The 20173-nt window shown below is 38.4% G+C and overlaps 1 protein-coding gene across 1 annotated transcript; it reads right to left on the minus strand.

Annotated features, from left to right (window-relative positions):
• Window positions 1-711: 711 nt before the first annotated feature.
• On the minus strand, window positions 712-19837 carry ADRA1B (adrenoceptor alpha 1B). The gene is made up of 2 exons (XM_056349875.1): window positions 18392-19837; window positions 712-1836 (listed from the first exon to the last, which is right to left on the minus strand). Exons 1-2 carry the CDS (start codon window positions 19362-19364, stop codon window positions 1274-1276), a joined length of 1536 nt encoding a protein of 511 aa, XP_056205850.1. The 5' UTR covers window positions 19365-19837; the 3' UTR covers window positions 712-1273.
• Window positions 19838-20173: the final 336 nt, after the last annotated feature.

The following is a 20173-nucleotide window of genomic DNA, read 5'->3' on the forward strand; positions in this document are numbered from 1 at the left end:
GAAAGAGTAAATACCACTTTCCACAGTTTGTACCACTTTATGTAAAAAAATCAGTTTAGTGATTCACACTTAATTGGAAGAGATGAAAATAATTTCCAAACATAACCTAAAATGTCCTAGAAGGTATTCTCAGGAGTTCTGTTAGAGTACTATATTACTGAGGTGAAAAATATTAATGACAGTGAAACTTACACTACTCCATTGTTTTGACTCTTTCTCTTCTTATCCAAGTGGCAAAGTAAAAGCCTTTAAATGTGCAGTACTATTTTCACAGTGCGCTGAAAGAACCAGGGCCCCAGTGTGTTTGTCTTAAGGCTGGGTTTTGGGCCTTCATCGGTCACTGCTCTTTTGTGCTGTGTTCATGACACTGTTTATGAGGTATTTGGAGTGATTTATGAGTGTTGCTTGTAGTAATCAAATCCTCTGGTAGCCTGTATGTTTACAGGACACTTACTAATGTGCTGAAATGTAGATTATGAGCTCTCGTCATTGCTGATATTTTCAAACTTTCAAAAAAGAACATGGTGAAGGATAGAGGAGTTACATATGTTGCTGATAAGGGAATCATGGAAGGGAAGCAACTGCAGAGAGATTCAGGAGCATCCTAGGAGTTACAATGGCAAACTTAACCACTGAGTGTTTTATTTTGAAGTGAAAATTGTGATGGGGGAACTTGGCTGAATTCCAGTCCTGTAGTAATCTGTGCAAGTATTTAAATTGTTTCGAAATTACTTTAATCTTTGTAATTGTTTTCCATTTCTAAAGTGCTAATGTACAGTGAAGTACAGCAACAATAGGAAATCACAGGCAAGATCAGTGGTTGTTAGTACCCTGCAGGAGTACAAACAACACTGCATTGCTTACTTCCACTCTCAGGCACCCATACATGCGACTAGCACACATGTACACACACACATTCATACACATTTCTCCTGCCCACCCCATATTTATACATTCTTTCTATATACACATGTATTTGGCTGTTCCACAGCACTTCCGTGACAGCTAAATAGTTCAGTGTGCACTTCCCTGGGTTTATGCGGCATCTTTCCTGCATTCTGTTTTTGCTTCAGTAGCCTCTGGCAGAATATGGTTAGCCCCAATTTTGTGCTGCGCTTGTGACATAAATCTGCCTGTTCGACATAAATCTGCCCGTTCCTCACTGGCTTCCTTTCAGTGCTATACTGAGAAACTGTGCAAAGGTCCATTTCTTCACTGGGACTAAATGTCAATCAGGTTAGTGTACAAAGAGAACAGACAATTTAGAATCTGTTCATTCCAGCGTCATGTTTGCTCTACAGTCGGTTTTGCCATTCAGTGTGTCACAGAGGTCCTCATGGTCTCTATTACTGGAAACTTGGCTGCCAGCAGGAACATGTCCATTGCGCTCTGTTAAGAGATTGAAGGTAAAGAACTGGCATGGGTCCTTTTGTCTGCTGCCTTCCTGTAAGGGGCTCAGGAAAGAGCTGGAGTTTTTCCATTCCTGGAATGTGCACATCTCCATATGTGGGTGAGTGATTTTGCTCAGGTAGCCAGGGCTGGGAGATGCTGAAGATAATGTCCTCTGACTGCCACTAAGGAAACTCCCGCTGTCTTCCAGAGAGTCTTTCCTAGGGTGTTCAAAGGAGCACCGATTCCAGTTTCTGTAGCTATAGGCCCACCACCCTAGCTGCTTTCGACGGTGGCACTGGCATTTTAGGATCTGTATGAAAGCCCTCTTGAATTCTTTGCTTGAGCAAGGATAGATGATTGGATTCAAGCAGCTGTTAAAGTAGCCAAGCCAAAAAATCACCTTGAAGATCGTTTCAGGGGGCTTCAGAGCCGAAAACAGAGATCCTGTCCAGAAGAAACAAGCAGAGACAACATCTGAGATAATTGGTTTGTCTGCCTTTGAGAAGGGTAAATGTGCCATCAGATCACTGTTATAATCTGTTTATTCAAAATCTTTAATGCATGTTGCTTTCATTTTCAGTCTTTTGGTAATAAAATGTTATTTTTGTGATTTTTACAGCTAATAAGGAAATGCTTTCCACCATCTCAAAGCTAAGGAAGCACATAATTAATGTAGAATTAAAAAATAAAAAGCAGTCCTTGTGTTTATATGTACACATCTATTACACTAACATCTATTGATTCCAGTGAAAGATCAAACCTCCATTGTCCAAGCTGTTGCACAATGCACACATGGAATAAGGTTGTGCCTTCTTCAAAGCGCTTTTAAATGTAATTTTTGAAGAAAGAGGCCTAACTGTTCCTAGGCTTCTTGGAAGGAGTGTGTTCAGACATACCTTATAACTTCTAATACTTTCTCTGGAAGCTCCTAAACATCACCCCATTTATCTAGATTATTATGATAGTACAAACCTCTTGAAACCTGAAGTTAATTATGATACTTCCCATATCTCAGGCATTCATAAAAATGGTGTAACCTGAACAAAGAAGTTATTTTATGAATACTTCCTCTTCTGTTAACACAAAATAATTTCCCTACAGAGGCTGCCCAAATGAAAAACTCATCCTGGGAAATCCATTTCATGTACTTTTAGTATTTAGGCATTCAACAGTTATCCAGGTGGGCAAACACCTTTGTGTCTGGCTTAAGTAATCAAAGAGTGGGGATGCAGGAGAGAATTCTTATTTCAAGAACTGGTGTTAGATTTTAAAGAGTTTTTCAAATGGAAGGTGACACTTAAGCCTCAATGTCACATCTCTGTGAAGAGTGACCTTTTACACTGGAGTGGTTTCAGAGTCCCTGGCCTGTGAAGGCAGCTGAGTCAGTTGTGACTGTCAGGATGCCTTAGTGGGGAGGGATATGATTCTAGGCGTATTTCCCATCTCATAGCAATGTAGAGGCCATGGCTTGGGCCTCAAAACTATGCAAAAGCTCTTCCTAGCTTTGTGGGTAAATAGCTCTCGTGCCACAGCAGATACTGCTGTTTATTTAGATGGCAGTGCTGGCCTGGTGCTGACTATAGGGGTCTGAGCCTTCTTAGCTCACAAGAAATCCAAAGGGAAGTAAGTATGTTTCGTTCCTCACATATCCACTGTGCTCCTCAGTGTGTCAACTAGTCCTTGAGCTGGCTAAGAAGAGAAATTAAGATGCTGAGATGGCATCAGCTATCTCTTCTTCCTGCTCACCGGGGCAACAGGAGTCAGGACAGATCCTGTGAATCCAGAATAATAGATTTCTTCCCTGGCAGTGTTTTGGGATGATGCCAGCTAACACTAGCTCTACCTGTTGCCTCGCAAATAAGCAACATGCTAGCCCTTAAAGTTAAAATGGAGGTTTTAAATTACAAGATTTATAGTATTTCTTTCATGACTCCTGCACTTTACTGACTTTTACTCCATGTACAAGACTCTTGTAAGTTGAACCCATGTCCCTTACTGCTTTGTTGCTGCAAATGATCTGCCAGGTTTCACCAATGCTTTTGTCTATCTGATGGAGATCCTCCATCTGTCCTGACTGATAATACAGAAAGTAGAGAACAACATGTCTAACATCAGAGAAACTATGCATTGTATTTGATAAATTTCCAACAGATAAATCAAATCAATGAAAACACTTAAAACTGTCTTGTGTTACATACTCGTTGATGAAAGATTCAGCGATAACTCATATGATTCTATGGTATAAGCCATTAAATAGGTGTCAAATTTTTACAAAGCTTCAGGAAAAGTTGGTATAAGTTTATAATTACAGCCAAGATGAGGAAGATGCTCCAAAATCTCCTACATGCACAGTTGCAAACCTTTTCAGGATTCGTTCTGTAAATAATATTTGCTAATATTTTCCCTTGAGTTTAGGGAACAGGGAACAAGTATAAAGCTTTATTATGTACAACAAGGATTTTTTTGGAGCTCACACTGATAAATTCTTAATTTTTTATGGAACTGCCTTAAAATATACATTTTAGCTCTTAAAACCCAGTAAACCTCTTGAAGTGGCTAAAGAGGTCCCATTTTTTCTTATGTGTGAATGTTGAATGAGCAGTGGTGAATTTTTCCAGATCAATGAGTTTGCCTTTCTCTCATACTCTAACAATTGGTAATCTACAGGACGTTCCTCTACCAGGTTAAAATATTTTTAGGCAGGTTAAATATGGACAAAGTAAATGCTGTGGTATAGTTTTTAATAAAATAAGAAAAAAATATTAAAGACATTTACTGACAAATTTTGTGAAATTCCCTAAGAAATAAAATGAGCTAAGCTATAAAGAAGATAACTGGGAACCAATGCAGATGAAAGAGTTGTGCTTATATAATCTATATTGCACATGAACTGAATTTAACTACATACAGTAAAGAATAAAAGACCAAGCAGGGAAAAAGGTAAGAAGCTGAGTGCTGCAAAATGGCTAACCTTTTAAAACTGCTTCAAGAAGTATGTATTCCCTAGGGAAAAAAGGTAAGGAGTTTATGCTTATCTTTCATGATAATCTATTTTTCAAATGCCATTTGAAAAAATGACAGCAGGCCATTTTCAGCAGATGCAGAAGGCATTTTCAAAGGTCTTTTTTATATTAAAGGGCAGCAGCACAAAAGAGCAGAGATTTTCCTCATAGCAACCCTGACTGACAGAGGCACCTTGTGTTCAGACCTGAATCTAGAAAAATCACTGAACTGGGATCAATCATTTAAAAGCTATCATGACCTTAAGCTGAGTCATTACCAGAAAATTTGGAAATATATAAGTTTGAAAAGCTATGTGGTGGTGTGATTTAAAAATAAATGTTAACATTTAGCTACAATAGTAGAAAAGTTTTGAAACTAAGAAATTCAGGAATAAGTTTCAAGGAGTTAATGAAAACACTGATCATTACACACTACTTCATTCTCCACTTTTTCCTGTTTCTGCAAATAGCACAATTCAAGTGTTACTTGACTCTTAATATACATGAACTAGTAGATTAAGTTTTCACAAGAAGGCGAGGAAGCATGCTTTTCTGAACAAGGAATATTAATTTGATAAATAAGCCATTGATTTATAGACTGGTTTGTTAATTGATCTTATTTCAGACTGATGTAATAAAACTGGATAGAATTCTTAACTCCTCTACCCTTCCTTATATATATATATATATATGTATCTATATATCTATCTGCAGCTGCTCTGAAGGGAGATGGATTTCATCTTAGGAATTTTGTCTATCGTATAATGTTCTATTACTTTCTCATTTTTTTTCAAAAATCAAGTGGTAGGTGATTATTCCAAGAGGGCCCTAGCAATAAAAGGGGTCACCACAGTCCCAGTGAGAATAAGTTCATATACAGGAGCACCATTCATTTGCTCTCAGGTAGCACTTTTCATCTGTCTGTCATCCTGACTTTGTGCCATCCTGATTTTACCAGTGGGCAATCTGAGCTGGGGGAGAGTAGAAGCAATCAGTTGAAGGTCATGTGCCAACTAATTTTCACAAGTAAGAAAGTTTGTTTTACCAGGAAGAGAACCAGGAGAACTGGCACAACTCTCAACCACTAGAACTCACAGTGGGTAGTACAGCACATCCAAGTAGTGTGTTCAGTGGGTTGTGCTACGTTTGTCACCACCCAAGAAAAAGCAGAATTCAAGAATATTTCCTGGGATTAACAGAAACTGGTTGATGCACACGATCAGATACATTGCTGGCTGTGCAGAGGCTATACTGCATGATCATAGCAAAACCACCTGTGATGGAATCCGTGGCTAATGAAGAGATCCTCTACCACCAAAAGCTACAGATGCTCTGAAATGTAGTAGTTTTGTAATATGACTTGCATCATGGTGAAGGAAAAGGGACTAAGGACAGACATGACAATTCATCTTTAAAAACATAAGTTATCTGCTAAGAAGGAAATGAAATTGTTTTCCAGGTCCACAGTGGCAAATATATGAAGCACAGTGATTTGAATCACGGCAAGGCAAACTGAGATTATGGATTTGGAAACACTTTCTGTCTTCCAAGAAAGGAAAATTCTGGAATATACTACCTAAGAAGGATGTAAAAATCCACCCCTGGAGTCTTTTAAAAACAGAGTAGACACACATCGACTGATATATGTATAGCTGATCCAACCTTTGGGTTGGAGGGTGCCCTGAATGACCTCTTCAGATCCCTTCTAGTCCCTTTTTTCTCCAATTAACTCTGCAGAATATAACTGTTTTCATCAGGAAAACTTTAATGGCTTAAGTTTTGGCAGCCTACCAGATACTGTAGGCTTAGATCCCCTTGGTAAATATATCCATTATTTAGGTTGAGGATTAACTGTTAGAAAACTGGAATGTCCGAGAGAGATACTTATTTGGGCACTTACTCTCTTCAGGGCTTCAGAAAGTTTCTAAGTTTTTGTCTTCAGTCCCTCTTCACTGGGTGGAATCCCAGCCTGAGTTTTCTACAGAGAGAAGCTGTTCTTTATTATTCAGAAGGTGGTTTAGATAGATGTTGCCATACATGCCATGTACTTCTAAATATAGTTTAATTTGGTGACTATTATGCAAAGCTCCACTGCCTCTCACCATATAAAGATATACAAAATATTTTGATTGCCTTGTATATTTTTAACATCACCCTTTTCCCTACCTTGTTCTTGGAATTAACAACATTACCTTTTATTTAGCTGCAGACATGCCTTACCTCATCATTAACCTGTCAGGAGCAAACAACTGCAGGCTATTTTGGTACCTTGATAAAATGATAAAACTAAGCCTACTAGACACACTCTCTAAACATCAGACTAATATTTCCTCCCCTAATCTCCAACTACTTTCCCATCGCAGTCTGATAAACAGATTAAATATTTCCCTGTACTGATTTAGATTGCTTTTCAAAATGGCTAGAAAATTTTGCATATGATTATCTCCTCAGTGATTTGTTTGTGACAAGGGTAGCCAGAGTGACTTCCCTACTCAAACTGATCACTTTCCTGATGCTTCATGTTTAACATCTTCACTCTAAGAGAATGTGTATTTTCTATTCTTTCTTACTTTTCTGCACTAAACCCTGTGATTTATTAAACATAGCCCCACAATCCTCTGATTGCACCATTGACACCAATGAAGCTTTTGCAAAGCCTGTGTCCAGAACAAATGGAGAACAGGAAATATTTCAGAAACTCAATCAGATTGATCGGTTTTCATTGTTTTTGACCATGCTCACAGAGTTGATAGAGCTATTCAGTTTGGGAATACACTGAGCAGCAGCAAATATCATGAAAAGGAATCAATAAGTATTTTATTTAGTAACAGCTAATTTTGATTAGAGTCTGGTTCTTTACAATGAATTCTTTATTACACAGAAAGTAAGTAAAGCATCCTCAATGAAATTAAGGAACGTTGTGGGAAGCAATTTGCCATATTAATTTTTTCACATATTCTGCAGAATATCTGTCCAGAACATCACTGAGATTAAAATTCAGAGTCCAGTGGAGTCAGTGGGAGTCTTTGAAAGCCTTTGTAAAGGCTCATAAGAACTTCAGTGGACTTTGGAAGAGTCCTTAAAATATCAGGGTAAGCAGCAGGAAAATCTTCTGAACTGGCTTAATCCCAATACTCTTAACTAAGGAAAACTCTTCACTGAAGGAGGTTTTGATGTGGCCCTCTGCAGAGGAGAAACACACACATGCACGCATGCATGCATACACATACCTGCACACCCACCCACCCCTCATATTCTTTCCTGGTCTATTTTTCTTCCATCTAAATATCTGCTCCTTTGCTACCTCTCGCAACTGACCGCTGTATTTGTAGAGAAAGGAGGATGGGAAAGTTAAGACTTCTATTTAAGGATTCTTAATGTAGTAGTTGGCGAGCTTCTTGATGAAAGTGTAATACACAGGACATATATGAGTTTCTATTTCCACTTTATGGAAGGAAGAACTTAGCATCAAAATTAGACCTGCCAATGCAACCAACCAACCAGACAAAACACCCCAAACTACTTCCAGGAGAAGGGAGCAAACTTGCTACTCCAATTGTGTGCATATACACACATGATCAGATACTACAGTGATTAGCTGGAGTTTATAACTGAAAAATAACCTGTAAGATAATCTTTATGAGTTAGAACTTTTGAAATTGTCTTTGATATCTCTGTGCCATTCTGTTCTGTGTGCTATTTTAAGCCACACAGAGGAAATAACAATGTATAAGAAACAAATAGTTTGTGACAACAGTCATTTGTGAAATATCACTGGGTTCCATTGTGTGGTTGTATTTCCTCCCTTCATCCTTTGTGCATGGAATGTATATATATTTATACGTGATGGGGCTGAAAGCCAAGAACATAATAGAACTACAGAATTATTGCAGTGGGAAGGGAAGTTATGGAGTCTCTTGTCTAGCCCCCTGCTCAAAGCAGGATCAACACTGCATTAGGTCCCCTGAAGCTTTCCCTTCTCCAGGCTGAAGGAGACCTGTTCCTTCAACTCTCCTCACACAATGTGCTCCAGCCTTGTGATTGTTTTTGTTGCCTGCACTGGACTCATTCCAGTTGATCGCTGTCTTCCCCTGCATGGATGCAGTACTCCAGGCACGGTCTGAGTGTTGAGTAAAAGGCCATAATCACTTTGCTCCATCTGCTGGCTCCATTCCTGTTACAGAGCCCAGTATGCTGCAGTTTGCATCTGACAGGCATTTGAATGGTTTTACATCCTATGTTAATGTTTGTGTGAGCCATCTTCATGGGAGAGGGTATTCTCTGTGTATGTATTTTCAAGAATGCCCTGTATTTATTATTTGTACCCAATGGGAGGAAAATTTTAAGCTGTTAATGATTTTTTAACATAAAATTAACCATATTCTCCTTTACTGCCTGCTTTCTCTTTAATATCTCTGCTTTTTCTTTTTCCATCCAGGCATGTTCACTCTCCAGTAATTTCCTGTCTTCCTCTTAATTTTTAAATATTTATTTCTACTCTGCTTATGTCTTACTTAGTTCTTAACTCCAACTGCTAATCTCTTCTCTAATTTTATGTTGTGACAATTGTCTTTTATTAATTAAACCTCCTTTTTAATAAGTTGTGTATTTGTTATCAATTAAGTATATACATTACTATAGAATCATCAGTTCTGTTCACAATCAAGCATTTGATACGTGGATTAGATAATAGTTGGGCAGGAGAACTGTAAATTTCCTGGATTTAAGGAGAAAAAGTCTCTGTGGATAAGTTTTGCATTGTCAGGTGCTATGTTTTCTGCCCATTACAAAAAAAATCACATTTCAAAATCTTCTAAATCCTGTTTTGCTAAGATGAGAGCCAACCTAGGGTGAGTGTATGTTCCTGTTTACTGGAACAAATACAACATTTGCTTTTATTGAAATAAAATGGTCTAGAGTTGTTTAAGTGCTTTGCTGTTTGTCAGTTGATATTCCAGTAGTAGAAAACTAGAGAGTTTCACTGCACAGGGTTTTGTCATTGTCTTAAGGTTAAAGAAAAGCCATAAAATTTGAAACTACTTGTCTCCATTCATAACAAGTAGAAAATGAAGTGTTTCAAAACTTGAAACACTGATTTGGGAGTATTCTGGAGAGTAAACCACCTTCTTGTTTGAATACTATAACATGGAAATAGAGAATTGGTAATTAGTATTTGGAAGTTTTGTCTGGTCAAATCTAGTTAAGGTAACCTTGGAAGGCAAACATACCCTCCTTTGTTCAGAGGACAGAATCATTCCGTTTTGGTGCAGATTGGAGTCATTCTGGCTGGAGTTTAATCTGAACTTTTCAACATTCTCCACAAAAGAAAATTCGAATGCTTTAAAAACTGCTCTAGTGATGAAAAGCATTGCAAAATACGAAATGATAACAGATGAGTTCTGCAACACGAAAACCAGGAAGCTTCAACAATATCAAACCCAACAATCTGTTCCTGAGAAGACAATTTTTCCAAAAATGACTATTGTTTTGCAAGAAATTTGTGGAATGATGGAACTCAGTCTTCTATGAGAAGTTACTTGATCAAATTTATAATGTGATCAGCGAGAGCCCCGTGCTAGGCAGTAGGTGGCTGCTGATGGCCTGGCTGGGAACCGCCGCATCTCCTGCAGTTCATGCTTTGACTCCTGCTGCAGCTGTAACTGCTGGTAGCTGCTTATGGCTGAGTTATGGCCACTTCCCAATAAACAGGGAAAGCTCAGATACTATGTGTGTATAGCTAGTAAAATTCTCCCTGTAAAAGTAATAAGCTGCCTCTGAACAGAATGTTATGAGTTTTAGAGAATGCAGAAAGGATGTGTTTGTCTTTTATTAAGTTTTCTGCGGTCCTTTTTACCCCATGCTTAGCCAAGTCAGCATGCCAAGGTTTTAAAGCTAATTGGATTTCTACAGCTTCTGATTTCTTTCCTTCCAGCATTCAATGTTTGTTTACATTCCCCTGGACTTATTTAATGTAGGAAAAAAGCCACAGTTTACGAACAGTAGAGGATGAAATAGAGAGTATGGTTATAAAATTAAGAATTGATCAAGCTGGGAGGGACTGCAGGCCTTCTGGAGAAGAGGGTTAGGGTAATGGTGAAAAAAGAGCATCCAAAAGCAACAGGGTAAAATTCAATAAAGAAAATTAAAGGAAGGATGGTTAAATTGTAACTACTACAAACAAGTAATGATGGCTAGCATTTGGTTATGGTTTTCAAGCATGTTTGTGTCTCTGTGGGATGCCTTGGGCTGCATATCCCAGCAGTGCCCAGGCTGCCAGGCTGGGGGACACCATGGGAATCCCAGTAACCTTGCAGTCACCAACATGCTGCAGAGCTGCTCTCCCGAGTTTGTGGGTAACTTGTGTGTGTGTGTTGGGGGAGAGCACTTTGCTGTTGAGGAAGGAGATATAATAAATAAGGACTAACTGACTAGACAATGATATTGCAGAAGATAATGTGGGAGATATAGAAATACAAATACAATGCTGTTGCAAGTACAGCGGTTCTCATTCTTCATTGTGTTAATAGGCAAATGGCATACATGTCCAAGGATCTAGGTCAGCTATCAAGAAGAGTGTCCTGTTGTGAGTAATTTATGTCCTAGAACTGACTATGTATAGCAGTTGCTGGATTAGCTTTGCTGGAACCTTCTGGCCCTACAGTGAGCAAACACTTGTGAGAGGTGGTGAAGGTATCATTCAACCAGTCATCAACCCTTGAGTCTTTAATTTCTCTGTTTTCCAGCTGAGTCAAGGAAGTCACACAGAAATCTCACCTAACTGTTCTGACAGGGTAAAAGTGGTTCATACTTTTTCCTCCATCCCATTCAAAAAAGGAAATAAATGTCTGCAAACCAGTACATTACTGGTATTAACTAAACTCAGTAACTCATACCAATCTAAGGCCTGATGCTGTTTAGACAAGTTCTTAAGGAGGCAGATGAAAGTAGCAGACGTGCACAAATGCAGAATCTGACCATAAAGAGTACACCCCCCTATGGATATGCTCATGAGTAAGAGCAAAACCTAAGGAAAACATTTTCCTTGCTGTCTGGTAGGCTGAAAAAAATTATTGTTTCTATTTCTAATCCTAATTGAAATTCACAAGTTCTTATCATCCACACTATCTATCTCTGATAAAGGGTACCTTATATTTCAGATGAACAAATCACTTCTATGAGACCTGTATGAACTTCATTCACAATGGCTCAAGTTTGAGAGCATTTTAAAGGCTCCAAAAGGAGATGTACCAAGAATGGCCAAAATAAAACCACAACTTTACCTTCCTTGAAGCTTTGGTTATGGAAGTTGTAGTGCAGATAGGGATCAAATCTTTTTACTAAAACCCAGAGTTGCTAACTTTCTTATGGTACAAGCAATTGCAAAGCAGAGTAGCTATGTTTGCTTTTTTAAAGGGACATTGCCTACATATGTGACCACAGAGCTACTAAACTGGCATTCCTAGCATGGTAAAATTGTCTCTGATAGACAGAAGTTAAGAGATAATTATCTGTTCCAGAGATCCTGCTCTGGTCTGCGGTCCATGACTGTCCTTCCTACAGCATCATACAAAAGATGGTGTTGATTCTTAAATAATTGAGAGCTGAAAAATGTTTTTAAAAACGTATGGTACAACACACCATTTGCAAGTTGTTACTTAGAAGTGCAATAGAAAAAACAAATAGGAGCTTTATTTGCCCAGCCCAGAAAGAAAAAAAGGAAAGCTGTAGTTTTTTTAAAAAGCAATAAAAAAGAGCAATAGGATTAAGGTTTTTCATGCCTCATCCATAGTTGTCACATTAGCAAAAATTCTGAGTATATTTTGAATAACAAAACATGGAGATACAAGATATGGAAAATACATGAGATGTGGAAAAATTCCATGAAGCACTTACATTTTTGACACAAACTCTACCTCTCAGTCCAGAATAGCGATGATGACTTACACCATGGAGAGAATTCACTTGTGCTTGAATTGTATTGCCCTCATATAAATATGATAAAATTCAGATCAATTTTAGTTACAATTCTGTTGGGTACTCTAAAACTGACAGCAGATAGGGACAGAAACATGTTATTATTGTTATTACTCTTTTGTCCAAAAGAGTTAGAGTTTTGCAGCTTGCTAACTAGAAAGAATATGCGCCAAGCTTATTCTTGTTTTACAAAGGATTAGCTGATTAAAGGAGTCTAGAAAAGCTAATCTCAGTCTGCTGACATTTCATTTATTATACTTAAATATCTTCAATTGCTGAGCATGCTTTGGTGTCTTCTCCCCTTCTCACTTCTGACATATTCTGAGGCAATCTGCCTTGGGCGTCGTTGGTAAATAATAGGACTCTGCCATGGAATTGAATAACACAGCTACAAAGATATTGTATGTACTTCCATTATATTGTATCTCTTTTGTTAGAGACTGATGGTTATTGCTTTTCAGTTTCTAGGTATCACTTGGAAGCCTGTCAAAATAGCACAAAATCTTGCAGTGGGTTATGCGGGAGGACTTCTGTGAAGATACTAAAAGAATCATCACATGTTTTTTCATGTCTGTATTTCACAGATAGGTACACTAAAAAATGTGCAGCTGAGATCCTGAGGTATGGCCTCTAGAACCATATGCACTTGTATAACATTACTCAGTGCTTTCATCATGACTACTAACTGAGCAATAGCATGTGCTTGCAAATGCCTTTGGCATAAGTACCTTGTATCCACTGCCTTGCTGCATGCTGGATGCTGAAAGCAGTCTTTCCTCTAAAATTATGCTTCTCTCCGTTCTTAGATTTCAATAGTTTTGAGATTTCCTATTGCTGCCCAGTGGCTCAGTCCTGATTTTTTATTCTTGGAGATTTCTCATCACCTGAGATGGGATTTACTGCCATCCCTGAGGTTGAATAATCAACATGAGTTGATTTCTTTGTATTTTTTCTGTATTGCTTTGTGTATTTGTTTTTATAAGACTGTACACTTTAAGATTTCCCTTTGTTCCTCTGACCTGCAAGTCAAAAGCCTACATAGGGAGTACCTCAGAATTTGTGCAGTTTCATCTGCTTTGATAACAACTTTGTTCTAAAAAATAGAAGTCTGTAAGGAACTGCTAATTGGCATCCCTTGCAAACCAAAAGGTTTAAACCACAACCAGCTTAAGGGACGCTATTTTAGCAGTAAAATGAAATGTTTAAGTAATCTAGTCTTCCACATGTGATAAAACATGCTGTACTTGTCAGGAAATGCCCTTATGTTTTGTTTTACAGGAATTGGCTAGAAAATAGGAGGAGCAGGTTCCTGCTATCACCTGTGCAATTGAACATTGTACCAAAGATTGACCTGTAAGGGGGCAGAGGTCAGATTGCCCCATATATAATTAATTTGTACAAATTCTGTGTAACTATTAACTTGGGGGCATCAAATCTACAGAACTAGGCCAGGTAGAGAGGGGGAGAGGAGGCACGACTAAAATGAGATGAAAGGCAAACCAGGCCTAAAGCCTTGCAGAAAGCAGAACCCAGTAGCATTGACAGCACTGGACCTAATGCCTTGAAGTGTTTCCCATGGGAAACTAAGTGGCCTAATTTGGGATTCTTAGTGCAGAGGTGCAGAGGTTGGCCTGATGTAACATAAATCTACATACTGTACTTGAATAACATTTTATTTTAAGAATAATTTTGTATTGGCTGACCTGTCACATGCAGAATATTTTTGTCTTCTTTTTTGTTATTTTATAGAGTGGTTTCAAAAGCTTAATATATAATGGTAGTCAAAGGAGTAGTATATTCATTATGAGGCTCTTGAGACCTTATCCAACTGCCAGTTAAGTTACAAGAATTTTGTTTCTGACTTTAGTGGATAAGATCACAGGTTTTATGGGAGCAAGGAGAGTTAGTCTCTGAACTGGGATGTGAATAATGCTCTGCTGATCTCCGCTGGAGTTAAGCAATAGGCTGGGGAAGTGAATATGCTTTCATTAAAGTAGTGGAGGTGGTGAGTTTTGCCTTTGTGGGGTTTGTGTGTGTGTGTGTCTGGGAGAAGACTGGCAAGCCAGCTCTGATATCTCAATTAACAGGAATGAGACTAAACTTTACATAGTAGCCATGGGGGATACATATGATCCTTCATTTTGTATTCATTTTTTTAATGAAGGTATTGGCATAAAATTTAATATTCCTTTGTTTAAAGGAGTGAGTTTTAATGAGTACCTTATTTCTGCAGGGCTCTAGTCTTTAGATAAAAATCGTTTATTTTACTCAGCGTTTTTTCAGCAATGCATATTTAATATAGTCTTGATGCCTAAGAAAGGATTTGTATGAGGGAGGATAAAAGAAACATTTATTTTAAAGAAGCAACATACTTACTTTTCAAAGATGAGTCACTGAATTTATGGCACAAGAAGTTGTCTTAAAGACACGTATGTCTTAATTTTATTTTTTATGCTGTACCACAAAAATTTGAGTGGCAAGAGAAAGCCATGGAGCATTTATGAATGTGTGCCACAGGGATATTCTGTAGCTCTATTCTGGAAAGAATATCTGGTAGCTACTGGAATAAAACCAAATTTCTCACATGATTCACTTTGATACCAGTTTTGCTGCATCATCAGGAGCTTAACACTAAAGGCAGCATGGTTCAGTCCTACAAAAAGAGATTGTGGGTCATTCTTCACACTGATCGTTTCATGATGCTCAGTGCATCATTGTGTCACTGCTGTAAGTCCTCTCTGTAGCTGTATACAGAGCTCTGTCAGAGAGCTTTCCTTGCAAAGCCTTTTGGTTCTTGAAAAACACTCTGTAAGTGTTAATATTATTTCTTTGCCTCTGTCATAGAATATTTATTCAAGCAATATCCCTGCTTTCAGCACTGCATCAGTTCCCAGTATATATCTGCCACCTGATGCAATAATCCTTTGTCTGGAATATCAAAATAGGTAGCTGTGAAATACATTGAAATGCCAGAGTGGAAGAATTATAATTTTGTCTGAGAAACTAGTAGAAGAGCTAAGAAGAAGGAAGCTCCTCTACTTTTAAGCAGATTTGTTAAGACATGGTTTTGGCATGTTGCAGAAATAACGTCTACCAACTTGCCAAATGTTTTGTGATTGGATCCTCTGAAATCCAGAGCTTCTCTGTCGACTCCATTCTGCAGTGCCATGGCATTACTGAGTGAAACAGGGAGCAACAAAAACCAGTGAAGATGTGGATGTGAGGTTGTGTTTTGGGTTAATGGTGCAAATATAAGGTATAAAAAACACAAGCTAAGGAAGAAGCCTATCCTTCCAGTACAGCAAATGTAAGTATCTAGTCTGGACTCAGTAGCAGAAGAGGTATTGTAGTTCGCAGCCCTGCACTGATGAGCGAGTGGGTTGTGATCAAAGCAGCCCAGGTCACCTATGGAGAGTTTTGTACATCATCAGTACCTTTTGGATTCTATGGTTTGCCTATCACTGAAACTGATTTCATACCATTGTGTGCTTTTTGTAAGGGTTCTTAATAGCATTTCAGTTAATTTTGTGACTTCAAGACACAAAGCAAAAGATTTCTAGTACCAAGAGTGCAGCACACAAGAAGCTCCTTAAAAAGTCTTTCTCCACTCTTCTGCTATCTCCTCCAGTTAATGGTTGCATTATGCATATCAGGAAAAGGTCTTTTCCCCACCTGTTTTAGTGAGCAATGCTTTAGTCATGCCTAACAGCATTAATTAACTTTGCACTGATATACAGAGATAAAAAAGTACAACATTCCGGAGTGTGCTAAATAAATTTAAAAAAGAGATCAGGTACAAGGAACAAACCCAGCCCTATTCCTAGTTAGAAAATCAAAGGGAAAGCACTTACTATTTGAAAGCATATTGGATACTATGAATACTTTTTTTCACCCCTTTCTTAGACTAAAGGCTGTCAGTTAAGAGTTGGGCCCCTGAAAGGGTCTCAAGAGGACAGGAGAGCCAGCAGTCTGTATTGCAACACCAAAATACTGATTTTTTCACTCTTTTAACTGACACCGGCAACTTTTTCTGAACCTTGGCTCTGTGAGATACCAAGTGCTCACAGCACTGATGTGAGTGTATTGGGGGTTATAGGCACTCAGTCTGTGTCAGGTCAGAGCTCACAGCAGTGGGTTTAGCTCTTGAGCCCATTCAGCCCCTCTGCCAGAACATGGTGTGCTGTGGTGGAGGCTCTCAGCCTGTCACCTCACTGATGCCTTGGACACAGTTTATGTGAGAGAGAAAATCATATTGTGACAAGAGAGAAATTCTCCACTTAGGTGTCTAGAGCAATGACTCATTAAACCTCCCAGGAAAGATCAGGAGTTATGAAATAACTTCTCAAAGGGAAAACTGACAATCTTTCAAGAAATTTAATTATTTCTCATGTTGCTTGTGCCCTGTGACCATAATGTTTTTAATGGACTGGTCTGCATCTCTGTTTATTGAACAGCGTCAGTAGCTATACTGGCTTCTGCTAGCTATGGATATGCTCTACTGCATTCACATTTTTTTTTTCTTCAAAGTTCCTTCAATAGTTCAAAATCAAGGAGGGAATCTACTTTATCAGGGGATTATGACCTAGTAGCTACATATCTAGTACTACTACTGGTACCATATGGTGAAAATATATGTCCTACCCACTGGTATCTATTTTTGCAGTAGTTGAAAACTTCCTCTATATTATAAACTTTCTTTAAGAGCCAGCACAAGGACTTAAATTTCAGTAGCCAAAGAGAACTTTGCTCACAATTTTTATTCTGTTTAGAGTTTTTGACATCCTTAACATTAGCTTTATGCAGATTCTGAATCATAAAAATTTTCAAGTTTATAATACAATAAGCTAGAGATTATACAGTTGCCCTGCAGTAGCTTAAGTAGTTATCTTGCAGTAAAGAATCTAGTCTATATGATATTACACATTCACTGAAATGATAGTTTTATAACACTTTACCAGTACCACGTTGCTGAACTCAATTTAGTTTTCTACAACAGAATAAAAATATTCACTTACTAAAAATATTCACTTACCACTCAATTAGAAATGTTTTGGTAGGGTAACTAAGTAAACATGAATACAGAACATTAATAAAGGCTTTGTCTCCCTTTTCTTTTTCCACCTCTTTCCATATTTAGGCTGCCAGATTGTCTCTGTCTCAGAGAAATGAATTTTGGACAGATATTTTTGAGAGCTTAGTAATTCAACGTCTTGAGATATTTCACTTCACGGGTAGCGCTAGTATTAAAGACAATATAAGCAAATTTCACAAGGATTTGGGAACACAGAACAATGTATTAAGGCTACATCAAATACTTTAATAATAATTTAAAGTTAAAAGTGAACAAAGTGACTGCCAAAAGCTCACATGGCATTCTCCTGAAATGCCTGTCCTAAAACTTACTGAAACCAACAAGAAACTTCCTGTGGGGATCGGTGGGCTTTGTGTGTTTGCTTTTGGGATTTGATCAATGACCTTTGATCAATGACCTTTGAACTGAGAACTAGAACTTTTTCAGCTTCCCAAAGCCCAGGGGAGTTTTGCACTTCATCATTAGATCAGACTCATTTCCATTTAAGACACCTAATAATGCCAGAGGACCTACTGTATTACAGTAGAAACATCAAACAGTAAACTAAACCAAGAACATTTCAGTGCTGAAACTTCTTCTCTGTGTTCTTACCTAGGATTTTTGTTAAAGCATCCTATAAAAATGTTTCTGAAACCTAATTCAATTCTAACAAAGACCATAAAGGGGTACTTAATATATAAACTCTGAAGATGTTGTCCCCTGATTTGACATCTGCCCCAGACTTTCTGCAGGCTGCACACTTTACAAAGTTTGAGCATGACTCAACGTCAGAAGTACATTACTTTCACTTCCCTTCATCTGTTTGCTGCAGTTCTCAAAATGATATCTACTTACCATTCATCTGATTTTTTTCCATGATGTTTTTGTAGTAAACAACTAACCAACCCTCTTCCCCCCCCCTTCCCACACAGCCCCTTGATTACCCACTTACCTAGTGGCAGAACAATGAAGAAAGGTAGCCAGCACAAGATGAACATGCCAACCACAATTCCCAATGTCTTGGCTGCCTTCTTTTCTCTAGAGAATTTAAAAAGTTTGAAAGCTAAGGAATTCCTGGGATTGTGACTCTTGGATTTCGTGCTGTTTAATGTATCCTCATGAATGTTCCTGTAATGAATCCGTAAAGTCAGCTCCTTGGAGTTAGACATTTCTTTCATAACCCCAGCTTCCAGGTTTTTAGTAGTCCTTTTTGCCACTATGTAGACCCGACAGTACATCACGAGGATGACAATTAAAGGAATGTAAAACGAGCCCAAGGAAGAAAACAAAGCATAGAATGGTTCTTCAGTGATACGGCACTCTTTGTCGTCCTTGGGTGCTGGTTCTTTCCAGCCCAAAAGAGGCCCAATAGAAATCACCATGGAAAGGACCCAGACACCTAGGAGAGCTAAAATTGCCCTTCTTCTTGTTACCAAAGTTGGATACTGGAGAGAATAACGTACTCCTATATATCTATCTATAGAAATTGCACACAGACTTAAAATAGAAGCTGTACAGCATAGCACATCAACTGCTGCCCAGATATCACAAAATATCCTCCCCAAAACCCAATAACCAAGGATTTCCAGTGTAGCAGAGAATGGAAGGACAGTGAAACTCAGCAACAAATCTGCTATTGCGAGGTTAATTATGAAATAGTTTGTAGGGATTCTTAAATGTTTATTGCAAGCAACAGAGAGAATTACCAAGATGTTACCTATAATAGCAAAGAGTATAAAGGCACCTAGAATAAGCCCCACAATTATCGCCCTACTTATATCCAAGGCAGGTGAATCCAGATTGCTTGCTGTCTCGTTGGAGCTGTTTGCAGAAAGATTGCCATTATTTAGTGGAGGCACTTTCAAGTATCCAGGTATCGATGAATTGGATTTATCACCAAGGTAGGTATTCATCTTAAAAATCATCCTCCATAGCAAGTTATGGTTGGATCCCTTGCAAAACACGCAGATGGTTTGAGTTCAGCTGAAAGTTATCTCTCTACCCAAGAAGTTGCTGCGAAGCCCCGGCCGGTTTTAGATTGAGAACTCATCTCTCCAGCAAGCTGTCAGCTATGAGCCCGTAAAACTTGCAGAGCGTGAAGTCCTCTGAAGCCTGTCAGAAATAATAGGCTGTTCAAACTTGCTTAATTTCTCATACGAACTCGTTTAAACAGAAATTAGAAGGCAGAAGTCTTGGCTGGAGCTCAAAAGTAGCTGTTTTGATCATGACGTCCCTGAAATAAAAGACAGGTTTACTGTTTTCCCTTGTGCATTTGTGGTTCTGTTGGAAGGATGCCTCTGTCTAGCTGCTGTGACATGCGTCTCCAAGAAGGGTTTGTCAGCATTTAGGCAGCTCTGCATGAGCTGGCTGCCTGTGCTCACACGGCATGTGCTGGTGACATCACTGCGGCCGGCCCCGGCGCAGCGCTAGAGGGCAATGCAGTTCAAGTTAAAACTTCCGTATCAAAGCCTGAAAGCTAAACAAATGGAATATATCAATCTTAATTAAAGCATTTGCCACAGAAATCTGGATTGGAAGCCTTTAAAATACCGGTTTCATTATCTGAGAAAAATATGCTTGGTGGGATGTGGTAAAAAAAGCAATTTGAGTACAAAATGATCTAGCGCGCTTTGCCTTTTGCTCACCAAGGAAATGTGTTTGAGTTTATTTTGTAATCGAAGTGAATCACAAGCCATTTTAGAGAACTAATAATATTCCACCTTCTAAGGACAAA

This window comes from Falco biarmicus, chromosome 8 (genome assembly GCF_023638135.1).
Source record: "Falco biarmicus isolate bFalBia1 chromosome 8, bFalBia1.pri, whole genome shotgun sequence".
NCBI classification, from domain to species: domain Eukaryota; kingdom Metazoa; phylum Chordata; class Aves; order Falconiformes; family Falconidae; genus Falco; species Falco biarmicus.